The sequence below is a fragment of the Tachyglossus aculeatus genome, chromosome 10, assembly GCF_015852505.1.
Source record: "Tachyglossus aculeatus isolate mTacAcu1 chromosome 10, mTacAcu1.pri, whole genome shotgun sequence".
Lineage (NCBI taxonomy): Eukaryota > Metazoa > Chordata > Mammalia > Monotremata > Tachyglossidae > Tachyglossus > Tachyglossus aculeatus.
Window position 1 is genome coordinate 49,592,249 of NC_052075.1, and position 18,603 is coordinate 49,610,851.

General features: G+C 57.5%; 1 protein-coding gene across 1 annotated transcript; it reads right to left on the bottom strand.

Annotated features, from left to right (window-relative positions):
• Positions 1–6,478: 6,478 nt before the first annotated feature.
• Positions 6,479–16,658, bottom strand: EPN1 (epsin 1). The gene is given in 13 exon segments (XM_038752824.1): positions 6,479–6,835; positions 7,070–7,315; positions 7,867–7,953; positions 8,024–8,149; positions 8,431–8,552; positions 8,554–8,642; positions 8,644–8,721; positions 9,002–9,094; positions 9,696–9,767; positions 11,138–11,250; positions 12,037–12,286; positions 12,630–12,917; positions 16,450–16,658. Coding segments are annotated over 12 exon segments (1,749 nt in total). The 5' UTR covers positions 12,858–12,917; positions 16,450–16,658; the 3' UTR covers positions 6,479–6,590.
• Positions 16,659–18,603: the final 1,945 nt, after the last annotated feature.

Genomic DNA, 18,603 nt, shown 5'->3' on the forward strand with positions numbered 1-18,603 from the left:
ACCTGTCTACATGTTTTGTTGTCTGTCTACCCCTTCTTGACTGTGAGCCCGTTGTTGGGTAGGGACCGTCTCTATATATTGCCGATTTGTACTTCCCAAGCGCTTAGTACAGTGCTCTGCACACAATAAGCACTCAATAAATACGATTGAATGAATGAATGAATGAATGAATGGCCAGGGCATCCCGGGGGATGGATTTCCTCGCCTTTCAGGAAACGCCAGAGTGTCCCGTGGGATGGATTTCCTCTCCTTTCAGGAAACGCCAGAGCCTCCCATGGGATGGCTCTCCTTCCTCTCGGGAAACACCAGAGCGTCCCGGGGGATAATAATAATAATAATAATAATGATGGCATTTATTAAGCGCTTACTATGTGCAAAGCACTGTTCTAACCGCTGGGGAGGTTACAAGGTGATCAGATTGTCCCACGGGGGCTCACGGTCTTAATCCCTATTTTCCAGATGAGGTAACTGAGGGCCAGAGAAGTGAAGTGACTTGCCCAAAGTCACACAGCTGACAATTGGTGGAGCCGGGATTTGAACCCATGACCTCTGACTCCAGTCACACTGGGATGGATCGCCTTCCTTTTGGGAAACACCAGAGCCTCCCGTGGGATGGCTGTCCTCTTCTGTCTTGTCCTGTCCTGTCCTAATGCCCTCCCTCTGCCCATCCTCCAAGCTAGCTCTCTTCCCCCATTCAAGGCCCTGCTGAGAGCTCACCTCCTCCAGGAGGCCTTCCCAGGCTGAGCCCCTTCCTTCCTCTCCCCCTCATCCCCCCTCCATCCCCCCCATCTTACCTCCTTCCCTTCCCCACAGCACCTGTATATATGTATATGTTTGTACATATTTATTACTCTATTTATTTTACTTGTACATATCTATTCTATTTATTTTATTTTGTTAGTATGTTTGGTTTTGTCCTCTGTCTCCTCCTTTTAGACTGTGAGCCCACTGTTGGGTAGGGACTGCCTCTATATGTTGCCAACTTGTACTTCCCAAGCGCTTAGTACAGTGCTCTGCACACCGTAAGCGCTCAATAAATACGATTGATGATGATGGAGAGCACCATCACTAGGGGGCAGGGGCTTAGTTTGGCAAAGGGGGACGGAGACCCTTCCTCCTCCTCCTCCTCGCCCTCCTCCTCCAGGTGTGAGGGGCAGAGGCCCACGAGCTGGGACCGCGGCACCCCTCTCACCGGAGCGTCGTGCAGAGGCACACGGGCCCCCGCTGTCAGTGCTTGATGCAGGGGAAGGTCGACGGGCCGGACGCCTCCCCCGGGGCAGGTTTTCCCCCCAGGGTGACGACCCCGAAGTTGGATTCATCACCCCGCTCCCCCTAAACTCCACATTGCCTGTTTGAGGACTCAGCTCCCGGGTCCCATCACCCCGGTGGGCAGTGGTGGGGCGTGGAAGGCCACAGGCCTTCTCCAGCGGGACAGTGATTCAGGTATTTTGGCACGCGGCAGTAACTGATTTAGTTGGAAAGCAGTGTGGCCAAGCGTCAGTAGTCCGGACCTGGAAGTTAGAGGGCCTGGGTTCTAATCCTGACCCCGCCTTTTGACTGGTATGTGACCTTGGGCAAGTCAATTCACTCCTATGTGCCTCAGTTCCCTCATCGGCAAAATGCTCTCCCTCCTACTTAGACTGGCTCAATAAATACGATTGATTCTATTCCCAGGTTCACTGCTTGACTGCCGTATGTCTGTAGATGTTTGTACGTATTGATTACTCTATTTATTTTATTTGTACATATTTATTCTAATTATTTTATTTTGTTAATTTGTTTTGTTGGGCTTCCCAAGCGCTCTGCACACAGTAAGTGCTCAATAAATACGATTGATTGATTGACTGATTGAGATCCATGTGGAACTTGATTACCTTGTATAAACCTCTGGGCTTAGCATATAATAAGCACTTAAAGACAATTATTATTACTGTACTATTTTACTATTCTATGTATTGTGTTAATGATGTGCATATAGCAGCGTGGCGCAGTGGAATGAGCTCGGGCTTTGGAGTCAGAGGTCGTGGGTTCAAATCCCGGCTCCGCCAATTGTCAGCTGTGTGACTTTGGGCCAGTCACTTCACTTCTCTGGGCCTCAGTTAATGCATCTGTAAAATGGGGATTAAGACTGTGAGCCCCCCCATGGGACAACCTGATCACCTTGTAACCTCTCCAGCGCTTAGTACAGTGCTTTGCACATAGTAAGCGCTTAATGCCATTATTATTATTATAGCTTAAATTCTGTTTGTTCTGATGATCTTGACACCTGTCTCCATGTTTTGTTTTGTTGTCTGTCTCCCCCTTCTAGACTGTGAGCCCGTTGCTGGGTAGGGACCGTCTTTATCTGTTGCCAACTTGTACTTCCCAAGCGCTTAGTACAGTGCTCTGCACACAGTAAGCACTCAATAAATACGATTGAATGAATTAATGAATTTATAGTAATGTCTGTCCCCTGCCCGAGACCCATGTGCCAACTCTTATATTGTATTCTCCCAAGGGTTTAGTACAGAGTTCAATAAATACCATGGATTGCTAAAGCACTGGGGCAGGTAACAGTACAGTCAGATCAGACACTGTCTCGTTCTCACCTGGATTAACAGTCTAAGAGAGGGAACATAGGTATTTAACCCCCTTTTTACAGATGAAGAAACTGAGGCCCAGGGCAGTTGTGATTTGATCACGGTCACACAGCTGATGTGGCGAAGTGGGAATTAGAACCCAGGGCCTTCGACTCCCAGACTTGTGTTCTTAGTAGGTCTGGCTTCTCATCACCCTTTTAGAGCCTCTGAAGTGAATTTTGCATAGTACAGACCCGACCATTGTTTTTTTTTTCATTTTTCTTTTAAATCCCTAACACTGAGACATCCTCATCGGTTGAGAGTAAAACGCTAGGGTCGAACAGTTTGATAACGTGATGGGAGAGGAGCAGCAGAACATCAGTAACGAGGGAAAGACAGAAGTGGGGAGGTGAGGAGAGGGCAGTGTGATGTGATGACCGAAATCAGTGTTTATCGAGGTCAGGACCCTGAATTACAGTCGCAAACAAAGTTTTTCTAATAATCGAGGCATTTTTGAAGCACTTATTGGGCTTCGACCACTGTACTAAGAGAAGCAGCGTGGCTCAGTGGAAAGAGCCCGGGCTTGGGAGTCGGAGGTCATGGGTTCGAATCCCAGCTCTGCCCCATGTGTGACCTTGGGCAAGTCACTTAAACTTCTCTGAGCCTCAGTGACCTCATCTGGAAAATGGGGATTAAGACCGTGAGCCCCGTGGGACAACCTGATCACCTTGTATCCCCCCCCAGCATTTAAAACAGTGCTTTGCACATAGTAAGTGCTTGTGAGCCCGCTGTTGGGTAGGGACCGTCTCTATACGTTGCCAACTTGTACTTCCCAAGCGCTTAGTACAGTGCTCTGCACACAGTAAGCGCTCAATACGATTGAAAGAAAAACAAATATTATTCATTCATTCAATCGTATTTATTGAGCGCTTACTGTGTGCAGAGCACTGTACTAAGCGCTTGGGAAGTACAAGTCGGCAACAAAGACGGTCCCTACCCAGCAACGGGCTCACAGTCTAGAACGGGGAGACAGACAACAAAACAAAACATGGAGACAGGTGTCAAGATCATCAGAACAGAATTAAAGCTATAATAATAATAATGGCAAATATGTGCAAAGCACTGTACTAAGCGCTGGAGAGGTTACAAGGTGATCAGGTTGCCAATCGTATTTATTGAGCGCTTACTGTGTGCAGAGCACTGTACTAAGCGCTTGGGAAGTACAAGTTGGAATTTCTAAGCTATAGGGTAGATATAAGATAACCAGGTCTCACATGGGGCTCACAGTTTAATGAGGAGGGAGAACAGATATTGAATCCTCATCTGCAAGGTGAGGTGCTGAGGTAGATACAAGCTAATCAGGTTGGACACAGTCCATGTCATCATCATCATCAATCGTATTTATTGAGCGCTTACTGTGTGCAGAGCACTGTACTAAGCGCTTGGGAAATACAAGTTGGAATTTCTAAGCTATAGGGTAGATATAAGATAATCAGGTCCCACACGGGGCTCACAGTTTAATGAGGAGGGAGAACAGATATTGAATCCTCACCTGCAAGATGAGGTGCTGAGGTAGATACAAGCTAATCACGTTGGACACAGTCCATGTCATCATCATCATCAATGGTATTTATTGAGCGCTTACTGTGTGCAGAGCACTGTACTAAGCGCTTGGGAAATACAAGTTGGAATTTCTAAGCTATAGGGTAGATATAAGATAATCAGGTCCCACACGGGGCTCACAGTTTAATGAGGAGGGAGAACAGATGATTGATTGATTGATCTGCAAGATGAGGTGCTGAGGTAGATACAAGCTAATCAGGTTGGACACAGTCCATGTCCCACGGGGGGCTCACAGGGTTAATCCCCATTTTACAGTTAATCCCCATTTTACAGTTGAGGGAACTGAGGACCAGAGAAGTGAAGTGACTTGCAGACAAACAGCAGACAAGCTGGGGGGGGTGGGACGATGGCATTAGGACCCGTGCCCTTCTGAATCGTAGGCCCGTGCCCTTTCCATTAGCCCGTGCTGCCTCTCTAAGTTGTCACTTGAGTCCGTACCCTTGGGGCTGGAGGTGTGACCTTGGGGAAGCGTTCGGCGATGGCAACTGTTTCTTTGTCTAAGCATATTTGTGCCTGACCCGATCCCCCAAATCTCAGCGTGGCTCGGGAAAGAGCCCGGGCTTTGGAGTCAGAGGCCGTGGGCTCAAATCCCGGCTCCGCCACTCGTCAGCTGTGTGACTTCGGGCAAGTCACTTCACTGGGCCTCAGTTCCCGCATCTGTAAAACGGGGATGAAGACTGTGAGCCCCCCGTGGGACAACCTTGTAACCTCCCTAGCGCTTAGAACAGTGCTTTGCACATAGTAGGTGTTTAATAAATGCCTTTATTATGATCCTTCTAGTGCCCCCCACTATTTTAGTCCCTGTAGAAACTCTTGCCTGTCCCATCCTTGGCTTGCTTAGGGTGTTTGTCCCAGCCACCCGGCGGGGACGGCGGAGGAGTTGACGCTTTATTCCCGGGGCCGGTTGTTGCTCAGAGGGCGGGGAAGGGGGAAGATAGGTGATGATGGCCCGCAGGTGCCGTCAAACTCCCGAGCCTGTCCCTGTTGCCCACTTTTTAGGGGGCTCCATGGGCATTTCTGGGTGGTTTTCTCAGCATTGATGAGCAGACCCCCACGCCCCCGGCAACTAGGTAAGCCCCAAGCCAGGAACGAACGGACTCCCCGCCGTCCTCCACATCGGATCGCCTCCCTCAACTCCCCCCCGCCCGTCTCTAGAGAACGCACAGGCGCGTGACCTCACAAACCCAGCACTCCCGGCCTCGGTGCTCTAGTAAGTTAGGGAGCGGGGCCCGTGGGTGTTTGCGGGGAGCAGGCTCAGGGCTAGCGGGGAGGTTTGAGAGACTACAGGTCAGAGGGCAGCTGTTGATGTTGGTTTAATCTGACACCCGCAGCTCTACACGGAGTTCAACCTGATTGCTCGAACCCAGGTCCTGGCTCCATGGAGGTCCCCCAGGGCCTTCTCGAAGGGTCCCAGGTAATGGAATCACCCTCCTGGAGAACCGAGGACGGGCCTCAGTTCAGGGGTGGGTGTTGGGGGGGGGTGCTGGGGCCGTTCCCCCCGTGTCCTGACCATTCCAGGGTTCCTGCAGGAATCAGGCATTTCCTCTGCTTCATCCAGCTGCTCCCCGGCTTCCTCCTGGTCCCAAGTCGGCCGGCTGCTGGAAGCTGCCCCTTCCCCGGAGCCCCTCCCGCGCCCCTCCCCACCCTGCTCTTCAGGCAGGCTCACTCCATCTCCTCAGCCCCCCTTCTTCCTTTGCGGGGGCACCTGGATTCAAGCAGCGCGATGGACGCACCTCTCGTCTGCCTCGATCATCGGGTTTGTCGGCCCCGTCTGCCCTCCCCTCCCCAGGCCCCACAGAGAATCGTGCCCGGGCTGGGCTGCGTCGGTTGCCAATGCCACCTAGGTGGGCGGGCGTGGGGCCGGAGAGGAAGAGGGCCACGGGCCACACGGGCAGGGCTGCTGCCCGCTCCCCCGTCCCCTCTCTGACCCTCGGGCATCCCTCTGGAGGTGGCACGGGGAGAAAATGGGGACCGGTGGGAAGAGTCAGAGATAAGGCACCGGCTGGGGAAGGAGGAAGGGCACGTATCCATCAGAATTTATTCCTGAAATTGCCAGTCACCAGCAGACAGAATCACTAGGGGGGTGACGAACACTGATCGACCGGGGGGAAGGCTCGGCGGGAGGGGGGGGTTCGGAGGAGGTCGGGGGGCCCTCGTTGCTCCTTCCCCTCTAATGCCAAAGGATAAGGGTGGCCTGCCCACCCCCTCACCACGTCCCCAGCTTCCAGTTTGGGGAGGAACGTGGGGACGGGGACGGGAGGCTGTAGTGTGAGGGGGGGGGGGGGGGGGCAGGAGGGAGGGGTGGGAGGGCGCGGCGCTGGGGTTGGGGGCAATTCATGCACTGACAACACTGATCTCTTGGTCGGGGGCATCTGGAATCTGTACAGGGGGAGTGATCCGGGTCCCCCGTTATAGGAGGAAGGGGTTAGTGTTTGGTGGCGGCGGGGCCCCAGAGGGCCCCAGAATGGGGGTCAGGGGGCCGGGGGGGACCACCATGGGGGGCGCAAAGGGCAGGGGCTGGGACGGGTGGGGGCCCGCCAGGCCCGGGACGGGGCTGAGGCGCAGCTGGTGCAGGGTCATCGGGGGCACGGGCGGAGGCTGAAATGGGTTGGTGACGGAGGGGCCCGTGGGTGGGGGGCCGGGTCCCGGGGGGCCTGGGGTGGGGGGGGAGAGAGAGACAAGAGGGCGTGGGGTTCAGCGCGGGGCAACCGAGACCCAGAGAGAGATGCACCCGGCCAGAGAGGGGGCACGCGCAAATCGGGCAGTGACCAAGGCCAGGACCCCCCCCTGCACCCCCCACCCTTCTCCCACCCGCAAATCTGGCTTCCGGGGGAGAGGCCGACCAAGAGACCCATTTTGGGGGGGCGGGGGGCCAAGAGGTCACTTACCAGGTGGCAGGAAAGGGTTGCTGGTTTTGGGGCCGGGGGCCGGGCCGGGCTTGGCGCTACTGACCAGCGAGTCCAGGTCCACGAGGGCAGCGTTGGGCCCCAGGAAGGATTCAGGGGTTTTGCGCGTAGGGGGCGGGGGCGGGGCGGGGGCCTGGGCCGCCTCCGCCAGGGAGCCTCCCACCCCGCTCAGGTCAAAGGATCCGGCGCCGCGGGCTGGCACTTCCCCGGCCAGCAGCTCCAGCTCCCCTGCGGCGGGGAGGACAGACGGACCGTCAGTACGGGGGGCTCGCGGGCTCTGACCTGGGGAACTGTCATCGGAGGGGTTGGGCTGACGTTCGACTGATGGGGGGCAACTCCACCGACACGCAGGTCCGAGGCTGAGGGTCCCTTGGGCCCTGAGCTGGAGATTTGGGAAGTGGAGGGGGGAGTCCAGGCCTCAGGCTTCGCCAGCCCTCCACTGCTGGGAAGGGGAGCTGAGGCGGCTGCCCCGGGCCCCGCTACGCCCGAGAAAGGGGAGCGGAAAAGGATCCCGCGAAAACCGTCCTGGCCTTCCCCAGGGCCCCACCCCGTCGGCACCCGGCCCCTGGCCCACGGAGGTCCGCCCCAGGGGCCGCAGCGGGCGGAACGAGGAGAAGGAGCGGGTCCTCGGACGGTTCAGGCCCCGCGGCCCCAGGCTCAGCCGGCAGCGAGCCGGGCTAGGTCCCGCCGGGGTCCGGAATGACCGGACCGGCGGCCGGGGAGGGGGCCGGCCGCCAGCGGCTCTGTTCTGTTCTTGGGCCCACCCCCGCCCCACTCACCCGTGCTGCTGCCCGAGGCGGGCAGGGCCGACCGCAGACGGTCGAAGTCTGAGAACTCATCCGTCTCCGCCTCAAAACCGCTGCCTGCTGGGGATGGGCTCCGGTCAGGGAGGGGCCTCGGCCTCCCCCCGTCCCCGGGGCCGCCAGCGCGGAGTACCTGCGGTGCCGTTGGCGCTGGGCTTGACCGGGGAGCCCCCCCAGGGGTCTGAGAAGGCCGGGGCCGCCGGGGCCGGGGCCCAGGGGTCCGGGGCCGGCTGGGAGGCCGGGGCCGGGCCCGACGACCAGGGGTCGGCCGTGGGAGCGGGGCCGCCGGCCGGACCCACCCCTGCACCTGCGGAGGGGGAAGGACCAGTGAGCGTCCCCTGCCGCGGCGGGACCGGCCCCTCCCCGCCTGGCCCACCGGGACCCGTTGGTGGCCCGCCGGCTGGCCCGGGAGGGAGGGGAGGGCAGAGCGGGGCCCGGACCAGAAGCCGGAGTCAGATCTCAGTCGTCCACGGGAACCGGGGCCTCCCCGAGAGGACCGAGAGGGGCCGGTGGTGGAGCGTCACACTCACCGTCAGGGCCCCCCCCAGGGGTCAGGCCCACCGCCCTCTCCAGCAGGAGGTCCGGGAGGCCCCCCCCAGGGGTCGGTGGGAGCGCCGGGGGCCGAGGCGGGTTTCCAGGGGTCCCCCGAGGCAGCAGCCGGGCCCCCCCCAGGGGTCGGGCGGGGCGGGAGGGCCGGCCGGGGCTCCCCCCCAGGGGTCGGAAGTAGTAGTGGTGGCCGCGGCGGCGGGGGGGGGTGGGGGCCCCCCAAGGGTCCCCCGTGACGGGAGGGGCCGGAGCCGTGAAGACGTCGGCGAGGTCCATGAGGGAAGACTGGGAGACGCGTGCAGGGGCGGAGAGACAGAGGGAGAGACGAGGAGAGAGGCGGAGTCACGGCGAGTTGGAGGCGTGGGGGGGACCGGGAAAACAGAGAGAGACAGAAATCTGATGGAGAGGATCAGCAGGACCGGGCCTGGAGTGGAGGGAGGAGCCCCTCACCCCCAGCCGCCTCCTCCTCCTCTCTCTCCAGCCCGACACCCCCCCCCCACCCGGCCCCCCGGCTCAACCTCCCCTCCCGGCAACCCTCTCTTTCCCTCCCCTGCGCCCCCCTCACCTCCTCCCTGACCCCACTGGGACCGCTCTCTCGCCGAGACTCCTCGATGGCCATCTGCAGCCTCAGGTCATCTCCACGCCGGATCCGCTCTTCCTGGGAAGGCCATGGGGTTGGGGGGGGGGGACGGGAGAGAGGGGGGTCAGAGCCCAGAGGGGGCCGGAGGGCTCGGGCGGGGGACGGGGGGCGGAGGGAAGGAGGCAGGCAGGGCGGACGGGACGGCCCTGCCCCTCCTTCCTCCCCTCCATCCCCCGGCCCACGCGGCACCCCCCGGCACGGGGCAGCCTGGGCAAGCCAGGGACGGCCACGCTCACCCGCGGGGACGGGAACGCCGGCCGGCCCTCCCTCCCGGAACCGCCCCAGACAGCCCCCTCCCTCGGCCCCAAAACGGTGAGAAAAACTGAAAGCAGAGATGAGAGGGGTCGGTGGGGTGGGCGGAAGGCCCGTGGGCGGGAGGTGTCGAGAAGAACTGGAGCAGCCAGGTGGAGGGGGACCTGGGGGACACGCCGGGAGGGGGGGTGGGCCGAGAGCTTTCCTGCCTGCCTGCGGGGCGGCAAGGGCGCTTGGGGAGGCGTCTACTCGCAGAGCCCAAGGATCCGGGGAGTCGAGGCGGCTCTGAAAAGAGGTCCCGGAGATAGAGACAGAGAGAGTCCGAGGGGGCGGCGGGGGAGGAGGGGCCGCGGGCGGCGGCTCTGACCTTGTCATGCTCCTCGCGGCTCAAGCTCAGCGCCAACTGGAGCTGAACATCGTCCTCGGGGCCCGGCAGGGGCTGGGGAGAAACACAGCGTGAGGGGAAGGGGAGCGGCCAGGGCCCGGGTCCGGGCCCCGGGCAAGAGGAAGAAGCAGGCCGGGGCCAAGAGAGATGGAGAGGCCGAGGAAGCGCTCCACGGGTGGAGCCGGACAGAGGAGGAGGCGGAGAGGAGTGAAGGCGGGGACCAACGCCCGTGGTCCCACACACTCGGACCCGCCGGATGCCCCGGGGCCCGAGGCCAAACTAAGGCAGAGAGCAAGTTGCCGTACACCCGGAAACCCAGAGACGCAGAGAGACAGAGCAAGGCACAAGCCACGTCCCCTTCACCCGTCCCTTCCCCTCCCCACCCCGGAACAGAATCTGGGATCCGAAAGAAAAGGGCTGCACGGCAGGAACCTACCTATCCTAAAACACAAAGAGGGTCGGCCCGGAAGGCAACGTGCGTCCGGGACCGTGATGGCTCCGGCCGGCCTCCCGCCGCTACATCCGTCTGTCTGTCTGCTAACGGTTCCTCTCGGGGAGGTCTTCACACCCATCCCTTCCAAGTTCCCGCTCGCCCTTTCCGGAAGGGGAGGCCGCTCCCCTTGAAACCCGCCTCTCTGGTCCTCTCCGTCTTCAGGTTGCCATCTTTTGGCCCCCGGTCTCCCTCCTTGGGGTCTCGCCTCTCCAGCCCTGACCCTTCCCGCCGTGGCAAGCCTAAGGCTGACTTAGCGCCGAGATCCCAATCTCAGGATGCGCAGGCGGGGGACCCCCATCCCCTTCTCCTCCGGGGGCCGTTCCCGACTTTAAAGACCAAACGGGCCGACGAGAAGTGGGCTTCCTCTCCAAACCCCTGCCCGATGTTCTCACGCCGCCGGCTTTGCCTTCTCCGCGGCCCCCGCTCCCCTCTCCCGGGCCCCGGGCGGGAGAACCCACGGAGATCCAAGAAACGACAGAGCCCCTCCCTCGCCGCGACTGGCGACAGGGAAAGCGGCTGGCCACGGACATCGGCTCCCGGGGCCCCCAAGGCCCCGTCCGTCACCCAGTGACCCACCGGGCCGCACCGGATCCGCCCAACTTCAAGCCCGGCCCTGGTCGGCGGCGGCGGCGGGATGTGACCACAGCCCCACGTGGGAAATTCACTTCCAAACCCAGTGGTTCTGGGCGGACTCGAGCGGGAAGGGGCAGGACCCCAGACAAGCCTGAAGCAGCAGAGACCCACGCAGAGGTAGAGAGCGCCCGAAGCAGCGGGAAAGCAAGGGGTAGAGGGGTCGGATGTGCGAGTGCGTGTCTGCGGTGAAAGGGACGGGAGAAGGGGAGGGGTCATGGCGATGGAATGACAAACCAAAAATCAAACCCCCCCAAAACAGCGCCCTGACCCCCCTTACCCCAGCCCGGGGCCCCCTGACCTGGTCAGCCTCCTCCTTGCTCATGGCCAAGGCCAACTGTAGCTGCAGCTCCTCCTCCCCGCTGCTCTGGGGCCAAGCCTGCTCCTCGGGGGGCACGGGAGCCGCCGACGCCACTGAGGGGTGGAATAGCCGGGGGCTGGGGGGGCGGGGTGGCCGGACACCTGAGTCCCTGGGGGGGGTGTGGGGTTGGAAGGGGCAAGGGGGGATGCGGCTAGGGACTGGACCCCCGGGGCTAGGGAGGCCGGGATGCCTGTGTCCCCTTATCTCTGCGGCCTGAGAGGGAGGTGGCAGGAGATCCCGGCAACACCCCGCGGGAAGGACTGCGCCCAAGGAGGGAGGCAAAGTTAAAGGCAGATAAGGTTCAGACACACCTTCTCCACCAACTCTTCCGCTCTTTGCGTGCCCGGAGGCGGCTGCCCTCAGGATCCACCCACCCCGGGGAATTTGGGGAACCTCCCGGGAGGCCGATGACTGGCGGAGGCTCCGCCGACTGCAATTCTGACTGTCTGGCGCGCCGGCGGAGGGGGGTGGGGAGAAGAGGTGCAGCTGGGAAAACGCACCTCGTGAGGGACGCGAGGCCAGCCGGGTTAGTACAGTGCTCTGCACACAGTAAGCGCTCAATAAATATGACTGACGATGATGACGGGCGAGGTAGTTTTGGCCGGCCGGCACTTTGACGGAGGAACGCACGGGGCAGGGAGGAGAGACAGAACGAGGCAGGTTCCGGCACTCGTGACCCTCCGGGGCGGGACGGTTCCAGAGACACGGTTTCTCGGAGCGGGTCCCGGCTTGGGGCAGGGGCCCAACTCCCAGTAGCCGCTCCGGTTGCTTCCAGGTCCCAAGGGAGCCGGGGACTACAGGGTGGGAAGCAGGGCAAAGGGGGTGGGGGGTGGCATTACCAGTGGCGGTCTGGGCCAGCTTCTCCTTGGTCTTGAGCGCGTGGGCGCGCTCCTCTCGGAGCCGCTCCTCGTCCTTGAGCAGGGAGACCAGCTGCTTGGCCTTCTCGCGCACGTTCACGCCCTGATCTTTGCCGTCCCGGTCCACGTACTGGAAGTCCTTCAGCGTCTGGACGGCGTAGATGTTCTCCTTGCACTGCTGCGCCACACGCTCCGACCCGGTTTTGATCAGATATTCCATCAGCGTCATGGCCTGCGGGCGGCAGGGAGCGGGAGGCCGGGGTGGGGGGGGGCGTGTGCGCGCCGCCGCCACGGCCCCCGGGGGAGGGGCGACACCCGGGGAAACTGAGGCGGGCTCTCTGAAGGGGAACCGGGTCTGAGGGAAGGGCCGGCGAGACGCGCGGGTGGCGGGGAAGAAGGGGAGAGTCGGAGGTTGGAGCGGGAAGGAGGGCGAGGGGCAGGAGGGGAGCAGCGAGACCGACCCGGGGGGGGAACGGGAGGCCGAAGAGGTGTCAGGACCCTCACGTGGGGGAGGAAGGGGAGCGGCCAAGGGTTGGAGGACAGGGACATCAGGGGAGAGGATGCGGCAGGCTCACCTTGTACACGTGTCTCCAGTTCTTGCCGTGGTCGTTGAGCCGCTTCCAGATCATGCTCATGATCTCCGAGAAGGCCACCACGTTGTACGTCAGGTCGGCGATCTCGGACATGAGGGAGCTGGACGGGCCCCAGGGGTCATTGCTGGTGGCCTCGCGCACCTTGATCTCCGCCTCCGAGTAGTTGTGGACGATGTTCTTCATCTGGCGTCGCAGGGAGGAGGTGGACATGGTGGCGGGCGGAGGGGACGGCCCGCGGGGAGAAGCCTCGGGTCGGGGTCACCACCGCATCTGGGGAGGGGGCACACGGGGGGCTCGAGGAGCGCGGCGGACCGGCCCCTCTCCCCCGGGGCCGGGATATAATAATGATGGCATTTATTAAGCACTTACTACGTGCCAAAATAATGATGACATTTGTTAGGCGCTTACTATGTGCAAGGCACTGTTCTAAGCGCTTACTACATGCCAAAATAATGATGACATCTGTTAGGCGCTTACTATGGGCAAGGCACTGTTCTAAGCGCTGGAGTGGGGAGAACAGGGTGATCAGATTGTCCCACGTGGGGCTCACAGTCTTCATCCCCATTTGACAGATGAGGGAACTGAGACCCAGAGAAGTGAAGTGACTGGCCCAAAGTCACACAGCCGACAAATGGCGGAGCCGGTATTAATAACAATAATAATGATGGCATTTATTAGGCGCTTACTATGTGCAAAGCACTGTCCTAAGTGCTGGGGAGAGCCCCCTCCTTCCTCTCCCCCTCCTCGCCTTACCTCCTTCCCCTCCCCACGGCACCTGTATATATGTTGGTACAGACTTACTACTCTATTTTACTTGCACAGATTTACTATTCTGTTTATTTAATTTTGCTAATACATTTTGTTTTGTTGTCTGTCCCCCCTTTCTAGACTGTGAGCCCGCTGTTGGGTAGGGACCATCTCTATATGTTGCCGACTTGTACTTCCCAAGCGCTTAGTCCAGTGCTCCGCACACAGTAAGCGCTCAATACGACTGAATGAGTGAATGAAGGTGGTCAGGTTGTCCCACGGGGGGGGGGGGGGGGTCATGGTCTTCATCCCCATTTTCCAGATGAGGGAACTGAGGCCCAGAGAAGTGAAGTGGCTGGCCCAAAGCCACCCAGCTGACAAGTGGCAGGGTCGGGATTCAAACCCAGACTGAAGCCCCTCCTTCCTCTCCCCCTCCCCATCCCCCCGCCTTACCTCCTTCCCCTCCCCACGGCACCTGTATATATGTACGCATATTTGTATGTATTTATTACTCTGTTTACTTATTTTATTTGTACATATTCATTCTATTTATTTCATTTTGTTAATATGTTTTGTTTTGTTGTCTGTTTCCCCCTTCCAGACTGTGAGCTCGCTGTTGGGTAGGGACCGTCTCTAGATGTTGCCAAATTGTAATAATAATAATAACAGTGGCATTTATTAAGTGCTTACTATGTGCAAAGCACTGTTCTAAGCGCCGGGGAGGTTACAAAGTGATCAGGTTGTCCCACGGGGGGCTCACAGTCTTCATCCCCATTTTACAGATGAGGTCACTGAGGCCCAGAGAAGTGCATGGCTCAGTGGAAAGAGCCCGGGCTTTGGAGTCAGAGGTTCAAATCCCGGTTCCTCCAACTGTCAGCTGTGTGACTTTGGGCACGTCACTTCACTTCTCTGTGCCTCAGTTGCCTCATCTGCAAAATGGGGATGAAGACTGTGAACCCCCCGTGGGACAACCTGATCACCTTGTAACCTTCCCAGCGCTTAGAACAGTGCTTTGCACATAGTAAGCTTTTAATAAATGCCATTATTATTATTATTATTGTTAAGTGAAATGACTTGCCCAAAGTCACACAGCTGACAATTGGCAGAGCCGCGATTGGAACCCATGACTTCTGACTCCCAAGCCCGGGCTCTTTCCACTGAGCCATGCTGCTTCTCTACTTGTACTTCCCAAGCGCTTAGTGCAGTGCTCTGCACACAGTAAGTGCTCAGTAAATACGACTGAATGAATGAATGAATCGTATTTATTGAGCGCTGACTGTGTGCAGAGCACTGGACTAAGCGCTTGGGAAGTACAAGTTGGCAACATAGAGAGACGGTCCCTACCCGACAACGGGCTCACAGTCTAGAAGGGGAAGACAGACAACAAAACCAAACATGTGGACAGGTGTCAAGTTGTCAGAATAAATAGAAGTAAAGCTAGATGCACATCATTGGCAATATAAATAAAATAGTAAATATGTACAAGTGAAATAAATAGACAATTGGCAGAGCTGGGATTAGAACCCCTGACCTCTGACTCCCAAGCCCGGGCTCTTTCCACTGAGCCACGCTGCTTCTCTACTTGTCCTTCCCAAGCGCTTAGTCCGGTGCTCTGCACACAGTAAGCGCTCAATAAATACGATTGAATGAATGAATGAATCGTATTTATTGAGCGCTTACTGTGTGCAAAGCACCGGACTAAGCGCTTGGGAAGTCCAAGTTGGCAACATACAGAGATGGCCCCTATTCATTCATTCATTCAATAGTATTTATTGAGGGCTGACTGTGTGCAGAGCACTGGACTAGGCGCTCGGGAAGTAATATAGGGACGGTCCCTACCCAACAGAGGGCTCACAGTCACAGTCTACGACTGAATGAATGACTGAATTAATCTTCTAGACTGTGAACCCAGTGTTGGGTAGGGACCGTCTCTATATGCTGCCAACTTGTACTTCCCAAGCGCTTAGTACAGTGCTCACAGTAAGCGCTCAAATACGATTGATTGATTGGGAAGTAATATAGAGATGGTCCCTACCCAACAGTGGGCTCACAGTCACAGTCTACGACTGAATGAATGAATGAATGAATGAATCTTCTACACTGTGAACCCGCTGTTGGGTAAGGACCGTCTCTAGATGTTGCCAACTTGTCCTTCCAAAGCGCTTAGTCCAGTGCTCTGCACACAGTAAGCGCTCAATAAATATGATTGATTGATTGATTGTTGGGTAGGGACCGTCTCTATATGTTGCCAACTTGTACTTCCCAAGCGCTCAGTCCAGTGCTCTACACACAGTAAGCGCTCAATAAATACGATTGATTGATTGACTACCTCCTTCCCTTCCCCACAGCACCTGTATATAGGTACATATGTTTCTACATATCTACTACTCTGTTTACTTAGCTTGCACATATCTATTCTACTGATTTTATTTTGTTAATATGTTTTGTTGTCCGTCTCCCCCTTCTAGACTGTGAGCCCGCTGTCGGGTAGGGACTGTCTCTAGATGTTGCCAACTTGTACTTCCCAAGCGCTCAGTCCAGTGCTCTGCACACAGGAAGCGCTCAATAAATACGATTGATTGATTACCTCCTTCCCTTCCCCTCAGCACCTGCATACACGTATATATGTTTCTACATATCTATTACTCTATTTATTTAGCTTGTACATATCTATTCTATTTTATTTTCTTAATATGCTTTGTTTTGTTGTCTGTCTCCCCCCTCCTAGACTGTGAGCCCGCTGTTGGGTAGGGACCGTCTCTAGCTATTGCCAACTTGTCCTTCCCAAGCGCTCAGTACAGTGCTCTGCACACAATAGGCGCTCAATAAATACGATTGATTAATTGATTAACCGCCTCTATATGTTGCCAACTTGTCCTTCCTAAGCGCTCAGTCCAGTGCTCTGCACACGGTAAGCGCTCAGTAAATACGATTGAGTGAGTGAATGAATGAATGAATGACTGACTGAGTGAGTGAGTGAGTGACTGGAGCCCCTGCCCCGTGACCCCCGAGCCCCCGGGGGCCGCCGCCGCCTCGGGCCGGGGCGGCTCCTCACCTCCGCCGGCCCCGGGAGGGGCGTCGCAGGGTCCCCGCCCTCAGGCTGCCGCCGCCGCCGCCGCTCCTGTCATCGTCGTCGTCGCCGTCGCCGTCGTCGTCATCATCCTGGCAGCCGGCTACCACCGCCCCCCGCCTCCCGCTGAGGGGGCCGGTGGGGGAGAGAGGAAGCGGCCCGCTAGATCCCCGCCGGAACCGGAAACACCCTCTCCCGGACCGCTTCCCGCTTCCGTAGCCCGACCTCCAACCTGCCCTCACTTGCCAGCGCGCTTCGTCACTTCCGCTTCCGCTTCCCAACCCGCCTCACGTGCCAGCGCCCTACGTCACTTCCGCTTCCCCCACCCGCCCTCACGTGCCAGCGCTCTACGTCACTTCCGCTCCCCAACCAGCCCTCACTTCCCAACGTTCACGTCACTTCCGCTTCCCCGCCCGCCCTCTCGTGCCAGCTCTCACGTCACTTCCGCTGCCCAACCTGCCCTCACTTTGCCGGGCGCGCTACGTCACTTCCGCCTCCGCGCCCAACCTGCCCTCACTTGCCAGCGCCCTGCGTCACTTCCGGCCGGCGGCCACTTCCGGCACCCCCCACCTCAGCCCGCCCCCGGGGCCTAGTGGCGCGGCGTCGCGCGGCTCCACTGAGAGGGGGCCATTGTCGCTGCCTCCAAGGAGCGACGGGAGATAATAATAATAATAATAATAATAATAATAATAATAATAGCATTTATTGCTTACTAATAACAATAATGGCATTTATTAATTGCTTACTACTAATAATAATAATAATGTCATTTATTAAGCGCTTACTATGTGCAAAGCACTGTTCTAAGCGCTGGGGAGGTTCCAAGGTGATCAGGTTGTCCCGCGGGGGGCTCCCAGTCTTCATCCCCATTTTACAGATGAGGGAACTGAAGCACAGAGAAGTGAAGTGACTTGCCCAAAGTCACACAGCTGACAATTGGCGGAGCCGGGATTTGAACCTTTTTAGACTGTGAGCCCACTGTTGGGTAGGGACCGTCTCTATATGTTGCCGACTTGTACTTCCCAAGCGCTTAGTACAGTGCTCTGCACACAGTAAGCGCTCAATAAATACTGATTGACCTCTGACTCCAAAGCCCGTGCTGTTTCCACTGAGCCACACTTCTCTAACTACTGCTGCTACTACTACTACTAATAATAATAATAATGGCATTTGTTAAGCACTTACTATGTGCAAAGCACTGTTCTAGACTGTGATCCCACTGTTGGGTAGGGACCATCTCTATATGTTGCCAACTTGGACTTCCCAAGCACTTAGTACAGTGCTCTGCACACAGGAAGCGCTCAATAAATACGATTGATTGCAAAGCACTGTTCTAAGCACTGGGGAGGTTACCAGGTGATCAGGTTGTCCCACCGGGGCAGGGGGCTCACGGTCTTCATCCCCATTTTACAGATGAGGGAACTGAGGCCCACAGAAATAAAGTGAGATAATAATAATAACGATGGCATTTATTAAGCACTTACTATGTGCAAAGCACTGTTCTAAGCCCCGGGGAGGTTACCAGATGATCAGGTTGTCCCATGGTTGGGGGGTGGGGGGGGGCTCACAGTCTTCATCCCCATTTTACGGATGAGGGAACTGAGGCCCACAGAAATAAAGTGAGATAATAATAATGATGGCATTTATTAAGCACTTATATGTGCAAAGCACTGGGTAGGTTCCAAGGTGATCAGGTTGTCCCACAGGGGTGCTCAGTCTTCATCCCCATTTTACAGCTGAGGGAACTGAGGCCCAGAGAAGTGAAGTGAGATAAAAATGATAGTATTTATTAAGCGCTTACTATGTGCAAAGCATTGTTCTAAGCACTGGGGAGGTTACCAGCTGATCAGTTTGTCCCACGGTGGGTGGGGGGGGGGGGTGCTCACGGTCTTCATCCCCATTTTACAGATGAGGGAACTGAGGCCCACAGAAATGAAGTGAGATAATAATAATAACGATGGCATTTATTAAGCACTTACCATGTGCAAAGCACTGGGGAGGTTACCAGGTGATCAGGTTGTCCCATGGGGGGCTCACAGTCTTTCATCCCCCTTTTACAGCTGAGGGAACTGAGGCCCAGAGAAGTGAGATAATAATAATAATGATGGCATTTATTAAGCGCTTACCATGTGCAAAGCA